At 41.1% G+C, this 10,027-nt stretch overlaps 1 protein-coding gene across 3 annotated transcripts; it reads left to right on the forward strand.

Moving 5' to 3' along the window:
• The first annotated feature begins 208 nt into the window (after nucleotides 1–208).
• On the forward strand, nucleotides 209–8,005 carry ZBTB18 (zinc finger and BTB domain containing 18). Of its 3 annotated transcripts, none has more exons than XM_033144377.1 (3): nucleotides 249–332; nucleotides 2,579–2,662; nucleotides 4,471–8,005. In XM_033144377.1, exons 2-3 carry the CDS (start codon nucleotides 2,650–2,652, stop codon nucleotides 6,051–6,053), a joined length of 1,596 nt encoding a protein of 531 aa, XP_033000268.1. In that variant the 5' UTR covers nucleotides 249–332; nucleotides 2,579–2,649; the 3' UTR covers nucleotides 6,054–8,005. The 3 variants fall into 3 exon arrangements, with proteins under 3 accessions (XP_033000270.1, XP_033000268.1, XP_033000269.1); XM_033144378.1 differs by having other exon boundaries at nucleotides 262–332; nucleotides 2,606–2,662; XM_033144379.1 differs by lacking the exon at nucleotides 2,579–2,662 and having other exon boundaries at nucleotides 209–332.
• The last annotated feature ends 2,022 nt before the right edge of the window (nucleotides 8,006–10,027 follow it).

Genomic DNA, 10,027 nt, shown 5'->3' on the forward strand with positions numbered 1-10,027 from the left:
CTCCCCGCCCCTCCCTCTTCCTTCCCGCTCTGCCGGCCCGGGATCCTCCGGGGCGCTGCTGCTGCTGCTGCTGCCATGGGGAGCCGCTGAGCGCGGGGGCCGCTTCGCTCCCACCTTCCCCCCCGCCTTCTTCCTCCCCCCGCCCCGCTCTCTCTGCCCCGCTGGGCGGCCCCTCACTCTCTCGCTGCCTCGGAGGCGGGGAGCGGGCGGGACGCCGGCGGGGGGAGCCCGGAGCGGCGGAGGGGGGCAACGGCGGCGGCCGGAGGAGGAAGAAGAGGAGGAAGAGGAAGCGGCGGCGGCGGCTCAGGGAGACTTGGGGGCCGCTCCAGAGTGTGAGTCCCGACCGTGACCCCCCGATGGGACTAGGCGGGCGGAGAGAGGGGGTGTCGTGGGGCGGAGGGGGGCTGGGCTGAAGCGACCCCTTGCCGGGGAGAAGGGGAGGCGAGCAGCAGGTTGTTGTCGCGGGGGGAGGTAGTTGTGGGGCAGCTGAGAGGCTCCGGGGTGGTTAAAGGAAACTTAAGTATGCGGGGTAGGAAGTTGTGGGGGCGGCGGGAGGGCCCTCGGAGGGTTTGACTGGTGCGGAGGCAACTGGTGAACTGGTTAAAGTGAACTGGGGGGGGTGTTGGGGATGGGGTCGGCGAGGGGAAATCTCCCTCTGCAAAGCAGGAAGCAAGAGGGTCTTGTGGGGAGTTGGTTGGGGTTAGGAGCAGATGAGGCGTGGCGTGTGGGTTAGTGGGTCAGGGTGGAAAGTGAACATTCCTGAATGATAAGGGTTGGGCGGGGGGAGCAGGTGTGTTTCTTGGGGCAGCTTGTACAGCACCAGGGGCAGCTACGTGTGGACTGGAGATGTGGGGCAAAGCAGGTTCAGCTCCTGAGCAAGAGTTCGCAGCTTCCCATGCAGGGTGGTAGAGTGAGGAGGTTTTGCTGGGGGAGGGGGGGGGGGTTGGGCTGAGCTAAGGAACAGATGGGGGGAACAGAGATGAAGTCCTTTGTGTGTGGCAGAGGCAATGTGTATGTGTTTTGTTTTGCAGCTCAGGAGGTCAAGGGGGGGGGGTAGGTGATCTGGGGAGCAATGCAGCTGTGGAGACAAGGAGGGGCGGCTGAGGAGAGAGCTGCTCCCTCCAGGACTCTTGTGCTCAGTTCTTCCAGCTACTTTCCTTTTGTTGTTGCTCTGGTTACTGTGATCTGGTCTGTTCTTGCATTTGTCTGCTTTCTTCTGTCCTGTTGGTGCTTCTTTTCCTCGCCCACCTCCCCCTTCTGTGCATTTGGTTTCTCTGCACTCTTTACAGAGTGTCCAAGGGCTGGATTAAGTTATAGTTGGTTTAATCGCCAACTTTGTTTCTCCATGAAGAGTGAAAGGGTGGGTGTGGGTGTTAATCTGCCCCATATTCACCCAGTTTCCTTTTCTAATTTTTGGTATTCTGATAAGAATGGTGGCAACTAGGGCAGGGCTTGGATTAGATGATGGCTACTGCTATAGGTGTGCATAGTTATGAATAAATGGTGCGGAGAAGTTAGTTCATTGAGCGTAAAGTTAGTTGATGGCCTGGGAAAGTCAGTCAGGGAGACTCCTTCTGCTATGTTGTGCATTCTGCTTTGTTGAACAGCTCATTTCATTTTAGTTTATTGCCCCTTTATACATGATACTATCCTGTCAAGTAAAAAGAGGTCAAAACAATTTCCCCCATGCTCAGTAAAAAAAGTTACATGTTTTAGTGTAGGTGGTAGTACTGCTGCCCCATTCATTAAAAACAACACATTATTCAATATTTCACACCAATATTTCACAACCCTCATTTGAGCAAAAATGCAATATTTTGCAGTGCAGAGGATGAAGCATGAAAAGGAGAAGTGTTCTTATTTTCTATGTCTTGTTTTTTCAAGTGCAAAATGCAGTACAACTTGAATTTGGACTCCCTATTTATTTTATATTAAGTGTTTTGAAAGAACAATGGGTTTCATTACTATATACAAATTCCTAAGCATTCTGTTTTTTACGTGAGTAAAATACTCTGACAGAGTATGGTATTTGTAGTCTTTAAAAAAAATAAAACAAAGAACCCACTCTATGTACAAAAAAAGGGTTCATTGAGTTAAACCAGTTGGATGAAAGTCATCTGCTAAAACGAACCTCTGGGTTCAGTTAAAATGGTTTGGTATGGCTTGAGTAAGTTCTCAGTGTATGAAAGACTACAAAGTTGTGACAGAAGGGTTGCTATAATGTATATGCAGTGGAGCCCCATATGTTTAAGGATTTTTCTTTCTACTTTTCTGTGTTAGAAAGTTTTGAAAAAAGAGACTTTGAAGTATTTTGTTTATACTAACAGACAAGAAAAGTTCTCCTAAGAAAAAGCTGGTGGCAGGAGTGTAGAGGAGTAGCATATGGCATTAAAAGGAGCACAGCTGGAGGTAGCATTTCCATCTGAACATGATGTCAGAGCAGCTGACAGCCTGCCATCCCTCAGCCTTTTATTCTAACACACAGACAGAGAGTGAGTGTGTTTGCAGATCTGTGTGTAGGGAAGGTATCTCATTCCTCTCTAACATCATCTCCACTTTGCATCTGTCTCTCTCTTAGTCTGCTTTTTTTCCACCGATCTAACAGACCTGGAGCCAGCAAGACTCGGACAAAAGGACTTAATCAGGTTTATGTGTGCTAAAGGTAGGAACAGCAGTAGGCTAGCTACAGTGTATTTCTCTCTTGGTGTTTGCTTATCTAATTTCAGAATAAGAATCCCATTACTTGTTTAATGAGGTTTAGGAAGAACAAGTACAATTCAGTGAAAAGGGGATAAGAGTTTGTATTGTAATTAAGCTTGGAATATGTATTGACCTGTTTGTTCATGTGCAGTTGTATCAAAAGTAACTCTTAAATGATGTAGTTCCCCTATTTTTATTTTCTCGGTCAGCAAGACAGCAATTCATACTGCAGGGAATAAATGTTATGGCCATACAGTAATTAAATATTCTGATGCCGCTGCTACTTAAGGATAAAAAAGAAGGGTTTGAAATAACATGCAAGATAGAAACCAAAGTACATATGAATTCCTTGTGTGTGGTGATTTTCACTATTCAACTTTATTCTTAAAGCTGCTGGGAATTCCAGAAATCCACAGCCTTACTCTTTCTGGGGGAAAATGGAAATCATTTGTGGGTTAAACTTTAGAACCCCCCTCCTTCCCCGGAGAATAACTTCGCTAGTCTCTTCTTTTTCTTTCTTCCTTGGGTATATATTAAGGAAGTTCATTTCAATACAACAATAATTGTTTGAGGGGAGGTTTTTGTGTTCACGACTAATTTAGAACTTGTAGATTTGAGCTGCCTGAATTGGCCAGACAGCTGTAATCGCACTCCTCTATTCTTAATCTCTTTATCTGGGCAGCAGCTGCCATATGGCCACAGTCAGCTGGATCAGATGTTTATAAGCTTCCTTCTTCGTCCCTCTCTGTCCTTTCAGCCTCCTAATTTGATCACAGCTACCTTGTGAGCTGCCCTCCAATCTTTATTTTTAGCCCTCTTAAGGATTAGGATGGATGTTGGCTGTGGGGCACTTAAAGTGATTGTATTGTAAATCTTCTTGCTTTATTCCAGCAGTAGTATTTTACCGAATATACTTGGGACAGGATTATAACTTTTAAGAATATATCTCTTTGCTCAAAGATGCAGCTACTGTATATAACTACTTTGACGAAACTTGGATTGCAAGTCACAGAAATGAGGAAAATACTTAAAGCCTTAAAGTAGAAACTTCCAGTGCTTGTTTCAAAAAATCTTCTCTTCTAAAAAGGAATCACACAGACAAAACTACCAGAATAATGCTTGAAAGAGAGGGAAAGCAAAATTATTCAATCTTTTTTTGAAATATTTTTCTTATTATAGCATATTGGTCAAAGTATTCTCCAGATATGAGATTAATAGAGGGGCAACCTCTTCTGTATAACTTTCGCTTGTTTACATTTTAGTGTGCTCTTTTGAAGTTTTTGCCTATGAATTAGGGTTGCTTTTCAAGAGAGAGAGAGAGAGAGAGTACTGAAAAGGCTAGCATTCCAGATGAGGCCAAAATTTTATCTCTGCCAAAGCAATTTAGAAGAGCAGCCATTGTCATCTTGATCAGTTAAATATTATCTTCTATCCCTTCGCTGTAGAATTATACATGCTACATTTCAAGTTTTTCCGTCTGCCTTCACATTGTAAGATTTGTTGTAACATTTAACTTCATCAAGCTTAATACTTGATTCCCCCCCTCACTCATCCAATTGTATAATAAACTGCTAATATATCTCTGGAAGATGGAGAAAGAAGATAGTTGAACAGAAAGAAGCTATGAAAAGTTGACTAATTTATCCATGTGATTTGTTGCATGCTGTTGGAAATGCGGCTCATTAATAACTTCATATCTTGCAGAAATTGTTAATGGGTGGGCACATAACTGATTACTTCCCATGCTTAACTAAATCTTTTCTCTCCTAGGTTATGAAGACAGCATGGAGTTTCCTGACCATAGTAGGCATTTACTACAGTGTCTGAGTGAGCAGAGACATCAGGGTTTTCTTTGTGACTGCACTGTTCTGGTAGGAGATGCCCAATTCCGAGCACACAGAGCTGTACTGGCTTCGTGCAGCATGTATTTCCACCTATTTTACAAGGACCAGCTGGACAAAAGAGACATTGTTCATCTGAACAGCGACATTGTTACAGCCCCAGCTTTCGCTCTCTTGCTTGAATTCATGTATGAAGGGAAACTCCAGTTCAAAGACTTGCCCATTGAAGATGTGCTAGCAGCTGCCAGTTATCTCCACATGTATGACATTGTCAAAGTCTGCAAAAAGAAGCTAAAAGAAAAAGCCACCACGGAGGCAGACAGTACAAAAAAGGAAGAAGATGCCTCAAGTTGTTCAGACAAAGTGGAGAGCCTCTCTGATGGCAGTAGCCACATGGCAGGAGATATACCCAGTGATGAAGATGAAGGAGAAGATGAAAAATTGAGCATCCTGCCTAGCAAAAGAGACTTGGCGGTCGAGCCTGGGAACATGTGGATGAGATTGCCCTCGGACTCGGCAGGCATTCCCCAGAGTGGCGGAGAGGCAGAGACACACGCAACAGCAGCTGGAAAAACAGTAGCCAGCCCCTGCAGCTCAACGGAGTCTTTGTCCCAGAGGTCTGTCACCTCCATGAGGGATTCAGCAGATGTTGACTGTGTCCTGGACTTGTCTGTCAAGTCCAGCCTTTCCGGAGTTGAGAATTTGAACAGTTCTTATTTCTCTTCGCAGGACATGATGAGAAACAACCTGGTGCAGGTGAAGGTGGAGAAAGAGGCTTCCTGTGATGAGAGTGATGTTGGCACTAATGACTATGACATGGAACATAGCACTGTGAAAGAAAGTGTGAGCACTAATAACAGGGTACCGTATGAGCCAGCCCACCTGGCTCCTATGAGGGAAGATTCTGTTCTGAGAGAGCTAGATAGAGAGGACAAAGCAAGTGATGATGAAATGATAACTCCAGAGAATGAGAGAGTTCAGGTGGAAGGGAATATGGACAGCAGTCTGCTCCCTTATGTCTCCAACATACTTAACCCTGCAGGCCAAATTTTCATGTGCCCCCTCTGCAACAAGGTCTTCCCCAGTCCCCACATTCTGCAGATTCACTTAAGTACGCACTTTCGAGAGCAGGACGGGATCCGCAGCAAGCCTGCCACTGATGTCAATGTCCCGACCTGCTCCTTGTGTGGTAAGACTTTTTCTTGCATGTACACCTTGAAACGTCACGAGAGGACTCATTCAGGCGAAAAGCCGTACACTTGCACCCAGTGTGGAAAGAGCTTCCAGTACTCCCACAATCTGAGCCGCCATGCCGTAGTTCACACACGGGAGAAGCCACACGCATGCAAGTGGTGTGAACGCAGGTTCACACAGTCCGGAGACCTTTACAGACATATTCGCAAGTTTCACTGTGAGTTGGTGAACTCATTGTCTGTCAAAAGTGAAGCACTGAGCTTACCTACTGTCAGAGACTGGACATTAGAAGATAGCTCGCAAGAACTTTGGAAATAGAATTTTTATATATATAATTAATATATATATATATAAATCTATATAGTTGTGGTACAGTCTAAAAGCAGTCTTGTTTCCTTGAACTGAAAGTTTGGCCATTAGCTTGTTTTATGCACTTTAAGGCGGCATGAACATTTCATTACTTAGTGCTCTGATAAAATGAACTATAGAAATGAGACTAATAGACTTCATAAATGTTTCCCCATCAAGTACTTATTTTAAACAAAACTGCAAATGAAAATAATGTGATTTTTAAGGTTCTATTTAACCTTCCATGCAACACTGCATCATTTCAAACTCTATTTAAAACAAAAAGTGAACAGAAATCCCCTCCAGTGTTTTATCAATTTGTTTAAATTTTTTAAAAAACTGCATGCATCTTTTCTAGCTGTGGGAAACCTGAATGCTTTTAGACCCAAACGATAAATTTCCGAAATGCTGGAGTATCTATTTTTAAACAAGCAGTTGAGATATTGTAATTTGTGGATTACAACAGTTCCCAATTTAAAAACAAAAACCACCAGATTTTTGAAAATACACTGGAATTGCTGGGACTGTGTGAAGGTTTGCTTGGGATAAAAAAGGACGTTGCAGCTTTAGCAGTTGCGAACTGTGCATTTAAAAATGTGAATTACTGTTGTATACTGTAATTGATTAAATGGGCTGGGGGGTGTCAAGGAAATTGACAAGTTGTATTAATGCTCTCAGTTGAGTCTTGAAAAGTAAATATTAACGCTACGGAAATGCATGCGTTTCAGTATATTTTTGTCTTTGTTTGCATTGTATAACTTTAATGAGTGAGTTTTAAAACTTATTTAATTTTTTGTAGGAAAAAAAAACACCACTGGAAAAATTGGTGTTAATGAAGAACATAAATGCACTGTTTTTTATTTTATATAATTTAAATTAATTGCCCACTGTCTTTAAGTTGAACAAAAGCTACATGTTGATTTTAGCTATGTAAAGGAAGATAGTAATGTTTACAAACAGGCTTAGAGATTTGCATGTGCAGTGTACATTTATCAAAAAATCTGATTGCACAAAACTCATGCCAGCTCTAACTTTAGATGCATACATTACCCATATGAGCATTTTTAGAATTCCTGCTGCACAAATTAACAATAGGTCATTCATTTTTCGCCCCTTGAAAAGATTCTATGGAGTGAAAAAGCCCCAGGCTGAAAGGACTAGAAAACCTTGATTGACATGGGGTGGAATAGGGTGGGGTGGGGGAACGGCAGGAGAAAAGTTGGGGGAGGGTTTGTGAACTGTGTATCCAAGCAGCAAAGTCTGCAGCCTGACGTGTGGTTTTAATGATCAACACACGGGGCAAAAACATTTTGCACAGTGTTTGTTTTCCTGTCTTGCACTTACAAATAAGGTCTATGGGAGTAGCATGGAAAATTGTTTTTTCTTCTTTCTGCTTTTGTTTAGAATTTGATCGCCTTAACTACTGTAAACATAGCCTATTTTTGTGCTTAAGAAAAACTGAATGGAAAACTCCATTGTGTATTGCTGGACTGTTTTGGAAATATTTTGGTCAAATGTATGTTAATTTGGCTGTAATGGCATTTAAAACAAAAAAAGCTGTGAAAATGGCCTTGGAGCATTATTTTTAGTTACTTGAATAGTCTAGGTTTTAAAAATACATTCTTTTTATTAATTTAGAAAAGACAATCAATGTCTGAGAAAAATGGACTACTTTTGGATTTTTTTTGTGGACGTGAGTGATTGTTTTTTCGGGGGGAGGGGGGGGTTGGCTTTTAGTTTCACATTCTTCTTTGGTTCTAAAAATTAGACTGACATCTAGCTTTGACAATCATAGTATGTTTTATTTTCCTGAGGGGGAGGGGGAATAACTTATAATGCTGTTTAGTTTTGTACTATTGGTGTGTTGGTGAATTTTTAAACTGTGTGCTAACTGCAATAAATTATACATACTGAGAAATCAATTAGTTGTCTTCGCCCCTTTTTAAACACTGAAACTCTAGACAATTTTCTATAATCTACTATATGTCACCATTTTGTCCAGATTCCTCTTGGTGACTTGGATTTTAAAAAGTAAGGCTATTTCACAATCTGTAACAAAAATTATTTATGACAGGCAAATGTAACATTTTAAAATGCAGCATTAAAAAAATTTCTCTGTTCTACAAAGAGAAAGAATAGTTACTTTGCTATTCAATAAGTAAGACTGTTCTAAGTTTACAAAGTTGTTAAACTCAAAAATCTGTCAAAACTTACTATGTTACATATGTGGACAATGTGAATTGGGATGGGTAAGAGAGAGAAAGTTACAATTTGATGAACAGCTGGAACCCACAAAACCGAAATAGTGCCTGTCCCAAATAGTTTGCATTCAAGTTTTGCCGAAATTGCCGAAACCACTTTTTATTATGTAAGAATAAAGTGCCTGTCTCTCAAATTCATCAGTGAATTTATCATATTTTGGTAGACAAGATTTCCTAAAAATGTCTAGGCAAAGCATTGAAATGGAATTCCTTTACTAACTGTGTGGTGCAAAAGATGTCTCCTCATTATAGAAGAGGCTGGGGTTATGATCCTAATCAAGATCTAGCTACTTTTGAAGCATATACTATGGCGCGCAAAAAATATTGAGAGAGTCTTATGTACTAAAGGAAAGCTATACTGTATTAGTTAGGTACAATTTTCACAGTACTTAGTGCACTTGATCCCAGTTTTTCAAATAATTGTTGTATGTAACCTCAACATACATTTTTGTTACATGAATTTATAAATTTTGTTACATGAATTTATTTAAGTCTTGCCCTTATGAAAAAAAATGCTGTTTTCTCATAGAAGTCTCTAACAACACTTGGATTAGATGTCATTTTTCTGAATTCTAAGATCATTTATGGACAGTCAAATTCAGATTGCAACTCTAAATATAATATGTATAGTCTAAAGAGGCTTGTTTCTCTGAGATGAGAATTTCCAAATAACGTAGAGGAAATCTGAGATAAATAAGCGTCTCTATGAAGGAATTTAGCATCCACTTGTGGACATAGTGTCAATTTCTCCAAACTAGCCTCTTCTTCCACCCAAAGCTCTTGGAAGTTGTGATTAAAGTAAAGTTCCTCAATGCTTCATTTAAAGGTGTGTTTGGGAAACAAACTGAACAGGTACCTGTAATCTAAGTGCAAATGCTCAGGCTCACTTCTGTATATGCGATGAGTGCGTAATATTGCCACTGATAAGCTGTTTTAATTTCCAAGTCATTTGTTTTTCCATATGAAAATAAAATGGTCCTTCCATGGGCTATGCCGCTATCTTAAGTGTTTGTGATGCTGTAGCTTGTAATAACTGTGTGGCACAATCCTCCTGGGGTGCGGAATGGTAGTAAAACACCTGGGTATAAACAGGAACAAAGCTTTTCTATCACCCTTGTCAGCAGAGCTGGCATTTGTAGGTCAGCTGGAAAAGGGTTGTTTTGTTTTTTAAGGGGGTGGGGGGAGAAGCAGTGATAGAAAATGACTCAGAATTGTACAATGCTGTAATCCTAAACACATCACAAGGATTATTACACTTGGAACTGAACTCTGTGAATTGGATTGGTCTTGCAGCAGTTAAAAGACTGCAGTTGGAAGCTGAAGACTTGTTCTTGTGTGCATCACACAACTTATCGAGCAACAAGGACATAACTTTTGCTAGTAATTATTAAAATGCAGTATTTCACACTTTATTATGGAATGTCACAAGTGTGCATATGCTCATTCACAGCATAGGGGAGGAGAAAGGCAAGATTTTTCTTTAAAAAACGAACAACCTCTGCAATGCAATGATGCAAGATAATATAGTGTTCAAAATAAAACTACTATACAGTTGAAAATAAAACCTGCTATTTACTTTGCTGTTTGCTTTTCTTACCAGCAGCTGCATTTGTTCACCTGTTCAGGAAGCATGCTGAGGTTCACTTTTCCTGCTGAATTAAAATATTTGCTTTGCTGCTAAAG

This window comes from Lacerta agilis, chromosome 3 (assembly GCF_009819535.1).
Source record: "Lacerta agilis isolate rLacAgi1 chromosome 3, rLacAgi1.pri, whole genome shotgun sequence".
Taxonomy (NCBI): domain Eukaryota; kingdom Metazoa; phylum Chordata; class Lepidosauria; order Squamata; family Lacertidae; genus Lacerta; species Lacerta agilis.